The sequence below is a fragment of the Astatotilapia calliptera genome, chromosome 19 (genome assembly GCF_900246225.1).
Source record: "Astatotilapia calliptera chromosome 19, fAstCal1.2, whole genome shotgun sequence".
Classification (NCBI taxonomy): Eukaryota; Metazoa; Chordata; class Actinopteri; order Cichliformes; family Cichlidae; genus Astatotilapia; species Astatotilapia calliptera.
In genome coordinates this window covers 16266247-16287152 of record NC_039320.1, presented here as the reverse complement: position 1 = coordinate 16287152, position 20906 = coordinate 16266247, and the positions used below count along the sequence as shown (strand labels likewise).

The 20906-nt window shown below is 43.4% G+C and overlaps 2 protein-coding genes across 3 annotated transcripts; both read left to right on the top strand.

Moving 5' to 3' along the window:
• Positions 1-16: 16 nt before the first annotated feature.
• On the top strand, positions 17-3119 carry fuca2 (alpha-L-fucosidase 2). The gene is made up of 7 exons (XM_026152733.1): positions 17-358; positions 617-804; positions 964-1303; positions 1387-1597; positions 2320-2510; positions 2633-2738; positions 2881-3119. The coding sequence occupies exons 1-7, from the start codon at positions 168-170 to the stop codon at positions 3016-3018; spliced, it is 1365 nt and encodes a 454-aa protein (XP_026008518.1). The 5' UTR covers positions 17-167; the 3' UTR covers positions 3019-3119.
• A 4259-nt stretch (positions 3120-7378) lies between these two features.
• hivep2b (HIVEP zinc finger 2b) lies at positions 7379-20825 on the top strand. Of its 2 annotated transcripts, XM_026151585.1 has the most exons (7): positions 7379-8349; positions 10814-14711; positions 15312-15469; positions 15640-15815; positions 15972-16070; positions 16159-16946; positions 18271-20825. In XM_026151585.1, exons 2-7 carry the CDS (start codon positions 10914-10916, stop codon positions 18688-18690), a joined length of 5439 nt encoding a protein of 1812 aa, XP_026007370.1. In that variant the 5' UTR covers positions 7379-8349; positions 10814-10913; the 3' UTR covers positions 18691-20825. The 2 variants fall into 2 exon arrangements, with proteins under 2 accessions (XP_026007370.1, XP_026007371.1); XM_026151586.1 differs by having other exon boundaries at positions 7379-14711.
• The last annotated feature ends 81 nt before the right edge of the window (positions 20826-20906 follow it).

Sequence of the window (20906 nt, the reverse complement as noted above, 5' to 3'; positions counted from 1 at the left end):
TATGGCGGGAAGTAAACGGAAAGAAATCAAACGTACCTGGTTCTTCAGGTTAAACCAGCCGTTTTCACTTCCTTGTTTGTTTTTCTCCTGCCAGTGTCAGTTCCGCAACTTTACTCACAGTCATATGACGTCTAAAGAGTGAAGTCGGATCTGTGTGCGACACTGAAATGGGAGCTTTAGCAGTCTTTCCTTTGCTTTTATTGATCCTGCAGATCGGGGCCAATAATGCCAAATACGAACCCAACTGGAAGTCCATCGACTCCAGACCGCTGCCAGAATGGTATGACCAGGCAAAGTTCGGCATCTTCATACACTGGGGTGTCTTTTCTGTCCCGAGCTTTGGCAGCGAATGGTTCTGGTGAGTTCTTCTTTTGACATTACCAGATCATTTAAACTTTTGCAGACAATCAGTGAGGGCAAGAGGGTCTGTGAAATCTAGGGAACAACTCATTCATTGGAAATTCCGACTTCGGACTTATCCAGGAACCCACCATCTATCCTGTCGGAGATCCCATATATTTTACATCATGGCAACAGTGGCAGTACAGCTTAAAAGTTTTACAGTTTTACAAGTTTTTACAGTGATGACACATTTTACATTTTATTTGTTACACAGGTGGTACTGGCAAAACCAAAAGCAAAAGCCATATGTGGACTTCATGCAGAGGAATTATCCTCCAGACTTCAAGTATCAGGACTTTGCACCGCTGTTCACTGCTGAGTTCTTTGATGCCAAAGAATGGACCGACATCTTCGCCTCATCGGGAGCAAAGTACATCGTTCTGACCACAAAACACCATGAAGGTACACCACATTTTTGTGCATCGCTGTGTTTATATATGCCAGCTACAGTGTTCTTTTTTTTTTCTGAAGAAGTAGTCTGATGTCAGTATTGGTGTCAGCGATGTATGACTGTCCTTCAACCACACAAGAGATGTTCTGTTTTGTTGGTGTATTTCTCAGGTTTCACACTCTGGGGCTCAAAGAACTCCTGGAACTGGAATGCGGTGGATATTGGACCAAAGAGAGACCTGGTGGATGAAGTGGTGACAGCTCTTCGCAATAACGGGGATATTCGTGTAGGGTTGTATCACTCCCTCTTCGAATGGTTTAACCCGCTCTTTGAGCTGGACGCTGCCAATGTCTTCACTACAAACTACTTTCCTACCAGTAAAACTCTGCCTGAGCTTTACGAGCTTGTTGTCAAGTACAAACCAGAGGTGCTGTGGTCTGATGGAGATGGAGACGCGCCTGACAAGTACTGGAACAGCACTGGTTTCTTAGCTTGGCTCTATAATGACAGGTAAACTTGCAAAATGTGCATTATTTTTAGCTTTTTTCCCATCATGGATATAAAAACTGAGCTGACTGAAATCTTCTCAACAGTCCAGTACGTGACACGGTGGTAACGAATGATCGGTGGGGCTATGGCTCCATCTGCACACACGGTGGATATTACACCTGTTCTGATCGCTACCAGCCAGGACACCTGCTCAAGCACAAATGGGAAAACTGCATGACCATTGACAAAAAGTCCTGGGGTTACAGACGTAACGCTCCTCTCAGCGATTACCTCACCGTCGATCAGCTTGTGTCGGTGAGAGCTGAAAATCGTATTTGCCTCTAAACTAAAACAGATTCACTGTGATTAAATGAGTCATTGGGAAATTTACCTAATGCTTCTTTACTCTTTTCAACACATTTCCTATGACTCTGCAATTTTAAATTGTATCTTTAGGCATTTTGTTACTAGCAGCCATCACTTACAAAAAACATACCATGACTACACTTAAAAATGTAAACCCACGAGAGTTAAATCAACAAGTTAAAAAGATGCAAAAATGCAAGACTTGTCTGTGTAATTTACAAAAAGATAAAATAATTAAAACAGTAAAATCAATAAAAAAAATCAACAAGAAGAATGACAAAATATCATCACATGAGTGAGTGTCATTAAAGAGGAAAGAAAATGGGATAGAGATAAATATATGGGAGTTCAACCTGAGTCAGCGGCACTAGAGAATTAAGTTAGAAACTATAGCCCGAGGGTCGCTCTGCAAGCCAAGGTGAGCCAGCTGAGCAGTGATGCCATTCTGTGGTTAAAATGTTAGGAGTCCCCCCTTGTTTTACTTTAAAACACGCCTCCAGACCCAGACAAGGGAGCAGTCACGTTAGATTGAAGTTCGTTTGGCTCGAGGGTCAACGCTGATCTGGAGCCCTTCTTGTGGCTTTGTTTGTTCATGTTTATGTGTCAAAAATCGCTTGTAATAATTTCCAGTCATGTCCACTTTAATGTGTGTCCGTGTGTGTGTGTTTCAGACACTGGTGGAGACTGTGTCCTGTGGAGGAAACCTGCTGATGAATATCGGCCCCACACACGATGGAAGAATCGCTCCGATCTTTGAGGAGCGTCTGAGGCAGATTGGTCAGTGGCTGAAGGTCAATGGGGAGGCCATCTATAACACGACAGCGTGGCGAGCTCAGAATGACAGCCTCACTCCAGATCTGTGGTGGGTCCACAACTTTTTTTTTTTTTATAAGGCTACATTGATATTTATCTATAGAAAGTTATAGAAAAAAAATATATAGATTGATAAAATCAGAGGTAATTAATGGGTCTGATCTTCAACAGGTACACGTTCAGACCCCAGGAAAAAAACATATTTTCCATCTTACTCAAGTGGCCAAATAATGGATCAGTGATTCTGAATGAGCCAGTGGTTACTGGGCAAACTCAGGTAAGACTGACTCAATACCTAATAATGTTGCGATGCCAGCTTCTTATATTTAAACTGATATTAGTGTACATGGCAATAAAATGCAGAACCTTGTGTGAGATCTGAACTTTATTTTATAACTTCCTTTTGTTTAACAAAAAAGGTGGTGCTTCTTGGTTATGGCCCTCTGAAGTGGGAGCCTGTAAAGCCCAGTGGGCTGCAGGTTTACCTGCCCCAGCTCTCCTTTAGCCAGATGCCATGCCAGTGGGCCTGGACACTGAAGCTGACTGGTGCCACTTAAAGGAAAATCACATCACTTGAAGAGGAACTGATGGAGCAGAAAGGAAGGATTATACAGTGGCTTGCAAAAGTATTCGGCCCCCTTGAACTTTTCCACATTTTGTCACATTACAGCCACAAACGTGAATCAATTTTATTGGAATTCCACGTGAAAGATTAATACAAAGTGGTGTACACGTGAGAAGTGGAACGAAAATCATACATGATTCCAAACATTTTTTACAAATAAATAACTGCAAAGTGGGGTGTGCGTAATTATTCAGCCCCCTGAGTCAATACTTTGTAGAACCACTTTTTGCTGCAATTCCAGCTGCCAGTCTTTTAGGGTATGTCTCTACCAGCTTTGCACATCTAGAGACTGAAATCCTTGCCCATTCTTATTTGCAAACAGCTCCAGCTCGGTCAGATTAGATGGACAGCGTTTGTGAACAGCAGTTTTCAGAGCTTGCCACAGATTGTCTCGAAACACCCCTTGCTCTGAAATGTGCAATCATCTTTGTAATACTGGGGCTATGCCCTGCAGCTCTAGTGTAACATCCCTCTTCATGTAATTGCTGACCGACTGTTGCTGCGGGGTGAGACGATGCCCTGCACTGACATCCTCAGTAGCCCGAGGAAGAGTTCCTCCTCTGTTTATGCCGTACAAATCGCACTAATGCACAAGCATCAGAGTCAACAAATGTGCGGTGTTGACCACAGTTTCCAATTCCATTTAGTAAACTTTTCCCTATCTGTAAATGCCAATATTGCTTTACTCATTGTTCCTAATGAATCCCTTTTCACTTGTAACGCCTTTTTTTTTCTTGCTATCTTGATAGAGTTTCAGCTGGGCCTACTTGACATTTTTACACAGAACACCGTGGTTTTCCTTTAGTTTCTCACCCAGAAACCCAGGCCACTTTCTGTAATTTTGGGAGCAGTGACATTAAACACTGTGAATTGCACCTTTTCTTTGAGATGTGCTTTGTGGGAAGTTTGATAAGCCTGTTGCACTGATCGGTTTGATTCATTTTTAATAAATGTTTCAATAAAATCAACCTTTATTACACTGACTTGTTCTCATTTGTTGCCTCCCTTTGGCGCCCCCTTGTGTCAACATGGGTAACGCCCTAGCCGCCTGGGACATTTTAAGCAGTCTGACGGTGCAAAACAGATCTATGCACCCCCGCTGTGCACAGATGAACCGGGAAAACAACACATCCTCTTCTGGCTCTGAAAAATGCAGCAGCGGTGAAGTTATTTTCATGTTGCACACTGACCGGTAAGCCTCTGCAGAATTTCTTTCAAAGCTGGTCTTTGCTCTTTTTCTGCACTGAAACCACAGCAGCTGCAGGAGTATTTGTCAACTGAGATAGAGAGTCCGGTGCAGGGCAGATCTCACTGTTGTGTCTGCTCTCTGTTGCACGCCTTTAAGGTGGGAGGTTCCTGTTCTGCAAATGTTCCATGACGTGCTGATGGGGGGTTTGCAAGGGGTTCTTCTCACGTCTGTGCAACCCCCCCACCCCACACACATACCCTAATTTCAGCAGGCTATCCCCAGCCTGGTACACGCACATCGCAGCTGATCACCTAAACACAACAAACAGAGATGTAAGGATGCAAAACGCGTGCACAGATAGACGCTCAATAATAGTGAAATACACATATTCTGCATTCTGGGAGAACCCGGGCTTTAAACCTTTAAAGTTTGTAGCAAAAATGTTGAGATGTCAAAAAAATTAACTTAGACATTTAAAGGCAGGACTGCAGTGCAGATTATTTTCTCGGTTTGGTCAGTTGGAACAGAACTTACTTGTTTAAAATGATGTATTTGTTCTGTTTGACTGCATATTGTAGAGTTTATTTGCCTATACAGTAGTGTGACAAAGAAAGAGTCCACAGGCCTCAGTTAGCATGTTAAAGGCCATCACAGTTAGAAAAAGCCTCTACTCTCTAAAAAGAACAAAGCAGCACACCTTAGGATTGCAACACTGGATACGAACAAACCACAAGACCTCCTGAACAGTTTTCTTTGGAAATACAAGACCAAAGTGGAGATGTTTGGCTGTAATGCATGCACATGGTGCCATGTTTGGAGAAAATCAAACACAATATATAAGCACAAATGGTGGTGACAGGAGATGATTTGAGCTTGTTTTGCAGCCCAGGTTCTGAGACTGTGTGGTCATTTAGTGGATCTTGAATTCCTCCCAAAGGATTCTGGAGTCCAGTGTGAGGCCACATGTCCTAAAAACTCAACAATGATCCCAGGCAAAGCAGCAATAAAATGATGTAGAGCACTGACTTGAGCATAGTACATTAGGTTTATGTGACTTATTTGTTGTTAGTGGTGTCAGAGACATTAAAAGGACTTTTCTTGTAATACTGAATAATGACACTCAGTTAACTGAAAACAGACGTGTTACTGTACTTTGCCATCTTGACTTTCTCCCACTTGTTTTCCATTTCCGGCAGCAATGAATTTGCATATTACTTTGAAGTAAAGGCAAGACTTCAACAAAGCCAAATCTTTGCCGTTTCTCAAACTATTATTTTTCATGTTCACTGGGACTGCGTGTACATTTTATTATCAATCAGCACAGAAAACTGCGTGATTCGCTGTGCGGTCGACACACTGCCGGCTCATTTCTGCAGTCTTGCTTCTGTAATCTGCAGGCAGTAATTATATATGTAGACAGGAACTGGGAAACTGTTACAGACGTTGGCATGGTTGCCATGGAAACACACAATCATGTTAGATTATTTTCAGGTACTGCTGTGATAATGGCATAAGCATGCCTGCTCGAGAGGCTGACTTGAAGAGACGGACAAAGGAGCGGTCGACGGCCGATGAAAAAAGTGAATCGGTTGAAGTTTTCTGAATGGCTTCTGTGAGAAGGTTTTTAGTTTAATGTTGTTGTGTTTGTTCAACCTGCTGGGTTCAGTCCCCCCCCTTATCTCAGGCTGCCATATGACTGCCACTACAGTGAGCCAAGAGGAAAACCTCATTCCTTCCATTCATAAACCCCCCTCCCTGCCCTTCTAATTTAGGACTAATATAATTAAAGGCCCGCTAGTAGTCAGGTGCATGTGTGGCATTCAATCACATGCAGATTTGTGGCAGATTTGAGCTGGTCAGTAGAGCCACGGCGTAGCTTTAGATGATGGAAATGCCAAGCAGTGTGTGGAACATCCTGAGGGACAGACCATTATATTTATAGAGGCTCACGACTTGACCTTCACTGCACATTGAGTATCAGCCATTTTAGTGCCGCTCCTGTAGATACTGAATACAGCATAATGGATCTCAGCTGCACTGCAGTTAGTTAGCTTCAACTTCATCTTTGGCTTGTTAGAGGCTATATCTAATAATAGCTCTCTGCAATTCCATACTGTGGAGGGACTCTGTCAATACACAGACTCTGCATTCACTGCTTTTCTAGCGCACAGCGAGTTGCTGCTTTTCTGAAGGAAATGCTCTGTGACATTACAGTTTTGCAGAGAAATAAAATGCTTGCCATTTGGATAAGATTTTGAACTGTGAGGTGAAATTCAACAGCGAGTCATTACATAAATTGCTCTGTTGTGTAAGCTTTGCATTAAGGGGAGGACCTCTGTGAAACATGTCTTAGCCACAGCAAGCACAGCTGGTGCAAGCCCAAAGCCAAGGACTCCTATTCATAGAAGCCTCCAGTTGTTCTCACCCAAGAGCAAAGAGTGAAACCGAGGAGGACGAGGAGGAGGAGGTGGGTCAAAGCGGGGTGTAGTATCTGAAGTTCTGTAAATTATATTGTGTCGAAAGGCCAAATTTTTCACACAAATGGCTGAGGCGGGGTGATCATAAATCAGTTCAAAAGCACGGAAAGACCTCGTTTGATGTGCTTGATGGCAAAACCTGCAGCTTCAAACGAATGTTATGACACATTTTATCAGATGGCTCGGCCTCTATGCAAAGGTAATTTCACAGTAAAATTCAAGTCGAATTCAAATGTTTGTCATGTGTTTTAAAGGACACTGTTTTAATCTATATTCATGTATGATTTTGATTCCAAAAGTCAATCAGACATGTTAAAAATAGACGAGAAAGTGCAAAGTAACACAGCAGTAGTTACCTGGGTACAATGTGCCACATTTTGTTATCTAACAATAAGGCAAAAAAGGATGTAAAAGGTGACTAGTAACATTATATGCCAATACTGGAGTCATTTTCAAATCTTTAACCCTTTGTTTACAGGAATTTGTGGACTAACCTGATCAGGAAACATCACAGGCAATTATTTAATTATAAGCAACAGGCTTATGTGTAACAGGGTTACATGCAAACAGTAAATACATTAAACTGTAGTTGTAACTGCTACGTTAATAGAATTAAGCAATTAGTCTTTCTTCTCTTGTTTTGCAAAATTAAAGCTCAGACTATAACAATGCAGCCCAAGAGACACTAATTCTTACTGAATCTTGCTCAGAGGAAGTCTTTAAGATTCACTGCAGAGTTGATGCATTAATGCAAAGGCTCCAAATGGCACCAACTAAACTCGCACATGTGATTCACAAGATGAGGTTCGCAGCTGCACATAATCTGCAGTATTGTCCTAGTTTTTTTTTCCTTTTTTGCCGCGTTAATGACACCCCTCATCACGACTCTCTCCATTCACAAAGCAAATCCTGTCGTGACGGGAAGAACTGGCTCTGAACGGGGCTTGTGGGTGTCTCAGAATTCAGAGAACATGTCTAATTTTTGCAGCAGCCTCGCAGCCAGCCACATTCATTGAGTTCCTCTCCGTATGCACACGCTGAATAGGATCACGCTGTAGGAGATGTACATTCAGAGCTCGCTGCACCATATGATTAGAGTCTTTCAGCCGAGCGCTTTTGCATTTCTTCCTACCGACTGTCCGACGCATTTTACATAGATAATAATAGTTAATGAATATGTGTACCTGAATGAATTTGAGCTGTGAGGGATGGGTGATGCTTTAGCTCTTTGGATCATGACAGCCTCGCTCCCCACTTTGTGTGCGGAGTGTGCGAAGCGCACGGAGAGACGAGAGGGAGAGGAAAAGCGCCCTTAAACGTGGGCTGTTGTGTATCCCTCTCTGGGCCCCTTTGCTATTTTTGTGCCTGGGTCCGCACGTCACGCTTGGGTATTTTCTCTGGTGACTAGCTCGCATCAATAGATCTTCTAATGTACATCCAGTCGGCCAGCAGCTTCGCGACTGATGGGACTTTTACCTCGCTCGTTTCTTTCATATTTCGCCACCCGGACATGAGGAGAATGGAGAGACGGACTATGCAGTATGAGGAATGTCACATGTGACTGCCGATATGGGACAGGGGACTATTCAAATGTCAGGTTTGTATGAGGATTATATTTGATATGTGAATGCCAGCTGCTGTGTGTGTGCTGTGTGTCACTCCGATCACAGTGAGAGAGCTGCTGGTTCATTCTGCATGCTGTCGTAGAGGACTTTAAAGCCAACCGTCTCCTTATGATATTTATGGATTTGTTGTCAGCGTGAGACTTCAAGCCCCGTTCCCTTTAATGGCCAACTTAGCCCCTAATGATGTAATGCAGCGGCATAACGATGCTCTCCCGTAGCTCACCGTGCTCCCTTGTGTGTGAAGGGATGTGCCCAGCGAATGTGCGGTTCAGATAAATGTCTCCACAGAGACGTTTCTCCATCCATGCGGACATACTGTACCACAGTCAGCCCACAGTCATCCCGAAGCACACCTACTGCCACCCACCTGCCTCCTGTTGTTGCACGTCATTGCTGCTGTGTCACATATTTTCGTTTAGGTTAGCGCTTGTTGCCAGGAGTGAGAGGAATTTGGCTTTCAAAGGTGCGCTGGCCCACTCTTTTTTTGGAAAAGTCTGAATGCGCTCAGAGACTTGTCAATGAGACTCTGAATGTGATGGCTCTGTTTCCTCCCTGTCGTGCTCAGTTCAAAGGTATGCATTGTTTCTGAGGGTCTTATCTCATTGTCACTCTGCACCTATATTCCCCTCTTCCCTCCTCTGGTGGCTCACAGAGGATGGAAACTAAGCAATGAGGTCAGATCGACCTTGAAAGGGAGCTCCCTACCAGGCCTCTGAATTTTTGTTACCCCCAGGCACCCTCCAGCTTAGTTTACCTCTCTAAACCTCCCCGTTGAAACGTGGATCATTCCAATCCAAAGCTGCCCCTCCACCTCCTCCCCTCCTCACCATCCTTCATATGCCTTCATTATTTTTCCTGTATGTGGAGGAAGCGTTCAAATCTGTCTGACAGCAGAGACCCCAAAGATGAGCTCAAAGAGGGGAATGGGCGTTTGGATAAGAACACAAAAGGTAGATTATCATCTTTACCGCTGCTTTCGAGCGTCTCTCGGCATCTCAAGAGTCACCTTGGATTCATATCCTCTGGTTTTTATGCTTGAGCAGCGTGGTGGTGTGCTAACAAAGAAAGAAAGGGAGTGAGAGAAAGAGAGTGAGAGTCGAAGAATGTCCTAATTAAAGGGAACTCAGAGGGTTTGTACCAGATAAAATTACATAACGTCGTTAGGGAGGACACAGCATTTGATACTGAGAAGATGAAACTGACGTGCCCTCAGATGGCCATCCATCCCCATGGTATGAAGTGAAAGTGTAACCAGTTCACTTCAGCCACAGGCATCATGATGTTTCTCGCTTGAGTCCTGCATGTTTACCTACAGTGAAGAGTGTGGTCCTGTGCGGCTCACTGTGGAGACGGACACTAGTGACTCAGATAGGTTGGAAGCCTTGAATCCCACTGGAGGTGATATGAAATGATACTGGATTTAGATAAAAGGCTTTAAAGGTGCGGGCGGACTCATTACACTTCATTGCCATTGATTTAAGACTATCGACTGGCATGCTTCAGCACACATACCAGACTTCAAAAAATGCTTACTTCCAATAACAGTCTTGTCTTCTGTTCTTCGGTTCAGTCTAGTTTTTATTCCCATAGTTGCCAATAATGTCGACCACGGCTGAACAAGTGAGTTTAAAACTGAATTTATTAATTCCCTTTGACCTGTTGTAACACCCAGTGGCAACCTATACAATGTAGCTTTGTGTTATGAGCCATACAAATCGATTAATTTTTACAAACTAGATCATGTTACCTTTCAGATTAATTTTAATACATTGCAGTTATTTTTTAAATTTTTCCAAAAAGATTCAAATTTGATCAAAAGCTGAACACTACCTCTAACTCGGGATGGGGTGATGGTGACCCGGTGCACAAATGTTTGAATAAAAGTGACATTCCACATTACGGTACTGGCTTGTTTCCCCATGAGGACATCATTTGACAACCTCACCTGTGCCCTTAATGATCAGTTTTGACACTTCAGTATATAATAGTAAATATGTGGTTTGGTAGATACATGGGCAGAGACCACTTTCACTCACCCAGTGATTTTGTTCCAGGCCTGAAATATGACAGAAACCACTCAGGTCTGAAGGGACCTTCGAGGGTTACTCCTAGTAGGCTTTCAAGGTGCAAAGAGTTAAATACCTCTTCATATGCACATTCACAGAGCTTCAGAAAATTAGGTGCCAGGGTTTACCTTGGTAAAGAGACCCAGCTTTTCCATTCCTGCTGTGATGGAGCTCATTATGAATTTTATACTCCAGTTTTATTAGGAGGACTTTTGGGAAACAGCCTTGAATAGCTCTCAATTTCAAGCGCAGACACACACACACACAGACTTTCCTGCCTCATTTATTTTGTCACGATAATCTTCGTGCATATTTATGTGGTCCTAGTTCATGTTATTGCATCCTAACGACTCTTTCTTATTTCTTTCAGATGACCCTTCCCTGCAATTCACATGTATGTTAATATTACTAAAGTTACATAACAGTTATTGTCCTTGAAAATCGATCGCAAAGGAAGTGACACTGGATTCATGGAGTCACTTGAAACTACTGCAGGGGTAAAAAGCTCCACTGAGGGTCAGGACAGAAACGCTGCACAGAAAAAATGCTCATCGGAGGTTGCACAGAGTAGGCGGAGACCACCAGTCGAATTGGAAGCCAAAGGGTGGCACCAAAAACTAGAAGAAGCTCAGAGCAAAGATACATGTGGTTTCAAAGAAATGTCTGACTCAGGGAAATCACTGCAATTAGAAGATCAGCACCCTCAAGCTCAGTCCACAAGCCATCCAGATTATGAGGTATCCTCATACCCACTACAGTCCACAAAGCAGTTTTCTAGTGGCAGACAGAAAGCTTCTACACAGTCCCCAGCACCCACATCTCACAGGAAGTCCCCCAGCTCACCTGAAGTCCAACAACAATGTTCAAATTCAGGGATGGATCCACTTACAGAAACGGTGTGCAAGGTGGAACAGAAACCACAAAAGCCTGGGAAGTATGTTTGCGATTACTGCGGAAGGGCATGTGCCAAACCCAGCGTGCTTAAGAAACATATTCGCTCGCACACAGGGGAACGACCCTACCCATGTGTTCCCTGTGGGTTCTCCTTCAAAACCAAGAGTAATTTGTACAAACACAGAAAGTCTCATGCTCACTCAGTCAAAGCTGGAACGGTGCCATTCTCAGAACTCGGTTCGTACAATGCCAATACAGACCAAGGGTCTTTTGAAGGGGAAGGAGAGCTATTCTCTGATGCTGAGCAAAGCACAGACACGGACGAGGACACTCTTAATGACCCGCTGCTGCTGCTGGACTCTCCAATGGAGGGATCAGATAACACTGCTGTAAAAGTACTAAATCTCATTGCTCAGAAAAAGGGAGCCACGTCAATGTCAGCTCAGGATGGTTCATCCCAACACCAAGAAATCAATGCACCTTCTGCTGCTGCCGAGGCTAGTCGTGCAATTCAATCTTGCACAATCAAACAGAGGCTGGCACTCCGGCTGTCTGAAAAAAGAAGCAGTGACTCTGACCACAATCTGTCCCTCCCAAGTCAGTCTAGCAAGGGCAGCACGGACTCCGGGTACTTCTCTCGCTCTGAGAGTGCTGAGCACCAGACTGGCCCTCCGAACACTAACGCAAAGTCCTACCAAGAAATTATGTTTGGAAAGTGTTATCGGCCAAGCCCTAAGCAGGCTACAGCTTTTGCGGTTTGTAGCACAGACACGAGTGAATATACCAGCAAACGCTCAGAGAAAGGCGTCTCCCGTGTTTTCACGCAAGAAAAAGACACAGTTGAGTCAATCAAAATAAACACAAAATCGTTCACAAGGGAAGAGGTAAAAGAACCCCTATTAGATGCTAGCTCTGATGTGGGGCCTCTGATTAGAAGCAACTCAATGCCAACATCCTCAGCAGTCTGTCTGACTATGCCTCAAGCACTCAGAGGCAGTCACTCGTTTGATGAAAGAACAAGCACCGGCGGCATGAGGAGACTCAGGCGGCAAGCCGCTTTCGAACTATCCGCACAAGATGGCCATACTGACACTGACAGTCATGGAAAGATTAGTGAGAGTGGCATTTCACCCTCAGGACTGGAAATGGAAAGCTACCCTTCTGTGGTGCCTAGTATGAGCCATCAGAGGCATGCGATGGAACTGGCAACGCGCAAGCGTCGGAAGGAAAAAAGGGAAGAGGAGGATTTGTCGGGTCAATATGAAGGCCATCATGAACCGTGTGAGGAGATGTTTGATTCAAGCAAGGACTATGATGTAAAACAAGGCGCACTGGGCATTATGGCTTTACAGAAAGGCCATTCACAGATGGACAGGTGTGACATGGACATATCGGTGTGCCCTGAAGTGTCTGCTCGAAAAAACTTAGGGAATGTAATTTCAGTTATCCAGCACACAAACTCAATAAACAGGCCTTACTCTGAACATTCAGAATCTTACAAATATCAAGCTATGGAGGCCTCTGAATCATATGAGATGGAGCGAAGTGACAGTAGATTAAGGGCGTCGGTTCAATTAGGTCCCAAGCTCGTGCGGCAGTCTAACATACAAGTCCCAGAAATTAGAGTCACAGTAGAGCCTGATAGTCCAGAAAAAGCTCCTGAGGTGCAGGTGAAGGAGCCAGAGAAGCACGTGGAGGAGTTTCAGTGGCCTCAAAGGAGTGAAACTTTAGCACAATTCCCTCCAGAAAAACTCCCTCCAAAGAAAAAAAGGCTACGCTTAGCTGATATTGAGCACTCCTCTGGTGAATCTAGCTTTGAGTCGGCCTGCACTAGCCTGTCCCGCAGCCCCAGTCAAGACAGCAACTTATCTTACAGCTCCACCTTATCGTTTGACAGGGAAGAGAGCTTGAAGTCAGTCTCTCCCGCCAGGCAGGATGAATTTGGCAAACCATTAGAGTTGTTAGCTGTGCCAGGGAGTGGGCACTCCCTCTCAGTGCTCAACCAGCGTCAACAACATGAAATGAGACGCTCCTCCTCAGAGCAGGCGCCGTGTAACTTGCGCAAGGAGTTCCCAGAGTTGCGCAGCATATCATTTGACTATGGCAGTCTTTCTCCAACATCCAAAGTTAGACACGTGGACATAAACTCTGTGAAGGAGAGAAGGAGGGGAAACTTAGTGCGACAGGAGTCACTGAATATGGATAGTGAAGTAACATCACAAGTGTTTCCACAGTATCTCAGCAGCATCTCCCCTTCATTCACTGCCGCCACTATCCTGCCGCAGACTTTGCCAATATTCTCAGCTGGGAGTACATTTCCTCAGCTTGCACATCCGAGCCTGATGGTTCCCGTAAGAATTCAGACTCATGTTCCATCCTACGGTAGTATCACATACACCTCAGTGTCACAGATTTTTGACAATCACTATGACAGTGTTAGCTCCACTACGTCCACCCTTCAGAGTCAGATTTCAAGAATTTCTGGGAATCTCGATTCTCATAACATATCGGCTCATACAAAACCACCTACAACACACACCCTCAATGTTGAGGCCCTTGATTTGTCCTCAGCCAAGCTCAAGACAGGCATCCCTCTCTCTCTGACCTCCAGAACTATCTCAACCACTAATGCCTCCAGTGGTGGCGCAAACAAACGGATGCTATCCCCTGCCAGCAGCCTGGACCTATTCATGGAGGTCAAGCAGCAAAAACGTGTGAAAGAGGAGAGAATGTTTGGGCAGATTGTAGAGGAACTGAGTGCGGTGGAGTTGGGAAAATGTAATTTGAGTGAAGAGAAGGGGCACAGGTCAGGGATGCAGGGTGCACCAACACTTCATGCTCAGAATGACTCACGCAGGAGTAAATTTATCACACTTCAGCAAAAAGAGGCCGAGGCCACGGACCACGGCGCGGAGTCAGTTATGGAAAGCAGCTCCCTGGATGCAAGCTCGCCTCCTTACGCCATGATATCAGTCAGTGAAGTGAAAGAAGCTGGCACGGAGAAACGAGTGCAGATGGATATAGTGGCACAGCTGGTAACCAGTCAAGACATCCTGATGTCAGACTCTGAGCATTCAGGACTGTTATCTCAGTTTCCAAGTCTTCGCACGACGACAGGTGTGAGCTGGTGTTATCTCAATTACACCACGCCGAGCTGCTCTCACAGCACCGCCCCTTTCTCATCTGTGTACGCCACCTGGCGTGTGAGTTCCCATAACCCGAACCCTCTTGAAGTGAGCACCAACTCTGCTCTGGCTTTGCTGCAGTCCAGACAGAGGGGAGACAAGGTTATATACACCATGGCTGCCATGTGCCAGCCTGGTACTGGGAAACTGGTCTCATCACTCATCCTGTGGAGGCAGACCATGGAACAGGTAAGAAAATAATCCTGTCTTTTCTATCAAAGGCGTACTGGTGTTTTAAACACCTGTTGAGATATTGAATTAAAGCCTTATTTATTGTACCTCTTATATCAGTAATCACTGATATAATCAGAAATAATTATGAGAAGATAACTGTTTAAAATGCAGAAAGTTTTAAGGACCTTAATACCCAGAATTTGGCAAACTGCACACTTTAATCAACTGACAGAAGGTTTCCTTGGAAAGATCCTGGAACGAGCATTTGCTTGGTGCTGATAATGATATTTAACTATGAATCACCAAATGGTCTTGATTTTAAAAAATATGTCTTGAAGATAAAAATACCAGATATTATAATTATATTAAGGTCATTATTAAGTCCAAATCTTGGTACTTTTCTCCACTGTGCTCAGTGGATAAAAAGCATAAATTTAACATTAAGATCAGAGTTACCTGTGCTGGGATTTTCCCCAGCAGTGGCATAGTTCATGTTTGCAAAACATGCTGTGCAATGCCATGTGTGACATACGATATTGGTGGGATCGCGTTGCACTGTCGATATGGTGTCCACTTAAAAAGGATGTTAACACAATGTTTGTTCATCTGATTCAGCTGCAGAGGAAACCGGAGCCCAAAGAGGTGGACGTCACCTACGGGAAGAAGGTGAAAGACATCAGCTGCAGAGTGAAAACTGCCAAGGAAGAGTGGAAAGAGAGGGAGGCTGCCACAACCCAGACTATGCCAACACGAATTAAGATCTTTGAAGGAGGGTCAGTCGAGATATTATTTACCATTACACTCGTCACTTCTGCTGACTGCATATGCAGCGGATATATTAGAGTGCTAGTATGTGAAGTATCTGTTGGCCCACGCTCTTTTTGCAGTTTACGACTGTGCTTTTTTTGCATTTCTTTATTAGAAATGAATCTCTCTCTTTCAGGTACAAATCCAATGAAGACTATGTATATGTTAGAGGTCGAGGCCGGGGTAAATACATATGTGAGGAGTGTGGTATTCGCTGTAAGAAGCCAAGCATGCTGAAAAAACATATCAGGACCCATACGGATGTGCGGCCGTATATCTGCAGGGTTTGCAACTTTGCTTTTAAAACTAAAGGTAAGCATTTTTTTTCTTACAGAGTAGTGAGTTATCGTAGCTGTAGCAGTGATAAAAAAAAAGCTGTTAGATTAACTTTTTTTTTAAGCATCTGAAATGTACGAAAGTTCAGTTTCTGTTGTGTTTAATTTCAACAAATTTGCCTTATTTCTGCAGGAAACCTAACTAAACACATGAAGTCAAAAGCGCACATGAAGAAGTGTCTTGAACTGGGAGTGTCAGTGACGATGGATGAGACAGAGATACAGGAACATGGTAAGACTGGGATGTATGTAAGTGTTGTAGATATGCCCAGCTGTCACTGCAACAAATCCAGATAAACTAATGTGTTTCTCATTTCAAGTGGACGACATGCAACAAAAGTCCAAGACAGAGGTGGCTGCGACGACCAAACATCAGTTCTCAGACGCCGAGGACTCCGACGGCATGGATGAAGAAGCTGATGAAATCGATGAAGATGACGATGAGGACGATGAATACGAGGGTGATTCCACTCCGAAGTTACATTCAAGAAGCACGAGTCCTCAGCCGTGTGGAGTTACCTCTCTGTCAGTTACAGCCACTGCTGCCATCCACGGCTGCTCCCTCACATCTCTGCCCGGAGTTGATGTCAGTCAGCAACCCTCCGGCAGACGTACGAGCTTGGATCATCGTCCTGTTCTTGCAAACGACCAGAGAGAGAAATCCGTGGATGAAGACTCTCTGACCATGCTGTCTCCAGATCACAGCAGCTTCCTTTTTGACCCTTATTCATCTTGTCTACTCTCTCCTGGCTGGGAGTCTCCCATCAGGGAGCCCTCCCCTTCACGTTTACGTTACCCGTCCCCAAGGAGGGAGCTTTCGCCACGTGGTCGCTCCTCTCCCAGATGGGATACCTCTTCATTGAGGCCCAGTTCACCTAGCTTCACACCCATCCAGCATCCCTCCCCGGTCTCAATTGAACGGCCCATGTCTCCCGGCATAGAGCTTGCTGGAAAGCGGGAATCCTCAGTCAGAGGCAGGCAGAGGGTTGTGTTAAGAGCCGTTTCACCACGCAGAGGTTCACACCAACATAAAGGCAGCGGTGACAAAACCAGACACCAAGCAAAGATGGAGATGGCTCAGTACCAAGGAGCCTTTGAAATGGAGATGGTAAGTAGCACAGCGTGTTCTGCAGCCAGTTCAAGTGTAACACAAACAAAGAGCTTTTAAGGACTTATTGTTAATCTGTTCAAGTGTATAGAACAGCATCTAAAAATTATTTTGTTAAATTTTGATGAATCTGGGTACATGTAGATGGACCGTGTGTGGTGTAAAAACAAAAATATTTTCATACACTGTATTTAAGAAATTTTTCAGAAATGTTATATTCTTGTCTACTAGTGTATCTAACTCAAACAACATAAGATATTAATCTAGGCACAGTTAAAATGGTAACTATGTTTAAAATTATAGCTTAGCAAACAAGCATGCTAACTCTTGCTAGCAGGTGGCGTGTCGAGTCCATCGCCATTTTTTCTTTTGGGACAGTTTGTTTTTTTTTGCCTTAATTTAGTCATTTTCAAGTCAGTAAATACTTAGCTTGTAAAGCACAACTGTTGTCTAGCTAATGTTGTGCCATCATGACCTGGCATTGTATGGTCGATACTAGTGTTTCAGCAGATTAGACACTTGCTACAGTTAGCGCACCCTGATCTTTAGCATTTGTTACCAATAGTGAAGACTATTCTCCCCTAATGCCCTAGTCACACAGGCTATCCCCCAACTGTTGCTGAACGTTGCTGGCAGTTGCTTTTAAGTTGATTACAAAAGTCTGATTCAACCAGGCCAAGAGGGTAGTCAATTACCCAATGGTAATGACCAGTTGCCTCAGAAAACTGTGTACCCCACAAATGGTTGGCGACTGGTTGCTGGCAGTTGCTAGTGTGAAACTTATGATGCTATGCCACAAACTTTCTTGTGATTGCTTTTAGCGTTAGCAGGTTGTGCATAATTAGCATGGAAGATGCCAACTTAGGTGCAAAACTCTCAAAAAACTTGTCAAGAAGCAGTGAAGCAGCGAAGAATGTGACTCAAACTGTAAATACAAACTTTTGCCAAAGCAATCTGCTAGTGGAGGGAGGTTTTTGGTGCATCACCTTTTTTGCGACTGTTTTCACCTAGCGACAGCCAGCAACCACTCACCAAGACTCAAAAAGATTACACATTTTTCCCTAGCAACCAGTGTATATTTCAGCATGGAATTAGCTATTTGTGTTTCACTAGTTAAAAGAAAAGCACACATACATTTTCTTTTTCTTGCACTGAAAGAACAAGTAGTAGAATATTCTGTTGGCAGAGAAGTTTTTTCTTCTCTGAGTGCTTTCATTTTTCAACATTCACATTACTTCATGATTTCTAACTAAGATATTTTCACATGAGAAATTATCTTGGCGATGCTGAAATTGCCGCTAATTCTGCCAATGTGTCGTTCCAGGACCAAAGGAGCAGCTTGGCTTCCAGTCTGCCTGGTGCTGCCAGTTCTCATCATCAGAACATCCTCAGCCACCTCCCTCTTCACTCCCAGCAGCAGGCCCACAGTTTGCTCCCCGTTGTTCCTGTTGGCGGGCTCCAGATATTACACTCCCCGCCTTCCTCCAGCACTGATGTCAGCCCCTCTGTGGCGCCAAGCCCCCAAAGCAGCGAAGGCCAGTGTTGCAGCAGCAGGGAGGGATCTGTCCTCAGTCCTGAGACAGAAGGAGAGGACATCAGAGGCCACGGCCAGCTGTCCTGCCACGAGGCCGCTCAGGAGAAAAGCCTCGACCCCGAAGTCGGAGACAGCGGACAAGAGGAGAATGTACAGACCTGCTTGAAAGCCATCGCCTCACTGAAGATTACCACAGAAGACCCTCATTAGAACCGTCATTGTCTGTTTTCTCGGGTTGATCAAGGAAAAGACACCTCCCTGCTACACCTGCGACCTTGTCACCTTCTGCCCTTTAGGCACATGACCTCATCTTTATCCCATTAGAGGCAATATAATAACACTTCCTCTGGTCTTGCACATACCCGAGACATCTTCTTAAGTGGATAATATGAGTGGAGGTCATATCTTTTCAGTGAAGAAGAAGGCCACCGCATCTGATGAGCTCTTCTCTTCAGAGGCTTTTTGGAAAACTTGGACGAGCAGCAGGGTGTTTTTTGCGTTAATGGGTTCAGGTGCAATACGGAAAGATATTCTGCTAATATGCCTTTGTCTGACATAGTAGTTTGCGTACAATTGCACATAAATTATATTTATGAATTCTGTACAAATGTCCTTAACATATACTCCTTCTTAGATACATACAAACAGTGTATTTTACTGTGTGTACTTTGAAAATAGACTGTTGTTTATGTAATCATATCAAGGTGTGATGCAGTAGTGCAGTAAATAAAGACTATTTATAAGGGGAAAAGTATGTGTATTATGAAACAGTCTGACCAAATTTTAAGTAGACGCTTCTTGTGCAGTTTGGTGCTTCTGATCAAGCAGCGAGGGTCTGTGCCTTTATTTTGCGTTTCTTCATTTCTTTATCAGAGCGAGAACTACGGAAAGCAGTCGAGGTACTCTTTATTTTGCTCAGAGGACAGCTTTTTCTTTCTCGCCCCGTCGGCTTTATTTATGTGAAACAAGCTTAAAAGAAACAAAAAAAAGTTTCCTATGTTGCAAATTTTCTTAATGTTGTGGTTTTTATCTTGGTAAAAATGCATGGGATTTGCTATTGCACAACAATAGAGGAGGTAATTATGTAATTATGAATACTGTAAGATGTATTTATATATTAGAACGTAAGCACTTATTGATACTGGTAAATATTTGACTACTATTTATATGGTATATCTGTACTTATGCAGCAGTGATGCAGTTATGCAGTGAGCTACGCTGGCATTGCTTTTGATCTCATGTCGTCTCTACAGTTTTTTTTCTTGCTTATACAGATGACCATGAGCATTTTATGAGTTTTAAAGATGCACTTTCATCCTTTTACCTTTGATGTTTTAACTGACTCGGTCAGTGGAGGAAATGGGGGAGTAAAACACAGTTTGTTCTCTTGTGATTTTTGACACATTCCAGTTGTTTTTTTTCTTTTCTCATTGTGTAAAACACGTTGCACACAAATCCAAGGGGCTACAATGATCAGTCAATAGTACATTTTCTTGCATTTCAAGTGTAACTGGATGAATCAATATAAGTAATGACGTTATAAGCATGACTATTACTGTGCTTCAGCTCACAATGTAAGTAATCATTCACCAAATGCATTACTTCTTCTCTGTATATATATATATGTGTATTTTTATGATTTAAACTATTTTTGCAGTGTTGAATTCTGAAAACTTTTTATGTGGATTGTTTATATCTCTTTAAGAGGTAAAATGTCTGCAGCTGATGTAATGGCAGAGGTTTAATGAGGCTGATTGCTAACACAGCGTGTCTCATCTTTTTAAAAAAAAATGTACTCACATCTTTAAGTGATTATCCGTTTTTGAGACTTCAAAATTTAAAAACACAACAACACTTTGTTCACTCATGTTTACATAAAAGATTTATAGGTGCACTGCTTTAATTTTGTGTTTTCCTTTCTGAAGGTGTATGTAGCTTTGATTTCACGGTTGTGTATTTTCATTTGTTGTGCACATAGCTCATAAAATGTGAAGGGAAAGTGAAGCCTTTTATTTGCTTTAGCATACATTATGTATTCAGATTGTGTTTTGTGTTTTTTTTTTTAAATTGTGTATTCATATATACTGAACTGCATTGTGCCTCTCATGTCTATGGAAATCCTGTAAAACACACAGAGGACAAATCATTTTACCTCTAAGCTAAGATTTTTTCGAGGAGGGAAAAAACAACCTCAGTAGCCAATCTGTTGTTTAGCTATTTGCATCAAATCTGGCTAGTCAGGACGGAGTGCCTCTTTTATGCTATGAGGAATTTATTGTTTGGTGCTCTACTTTTTCAGATTAAATTCAAAATTGTTTTAAAAGAATATAATTCTAACCCAAAAATGTGTGTCGCAGCTTATTTCACGGCTTCCGTACCTTTCCTCCTGCATTATTCACCGCTGTTTAAATTAGAGCTCGCACGAG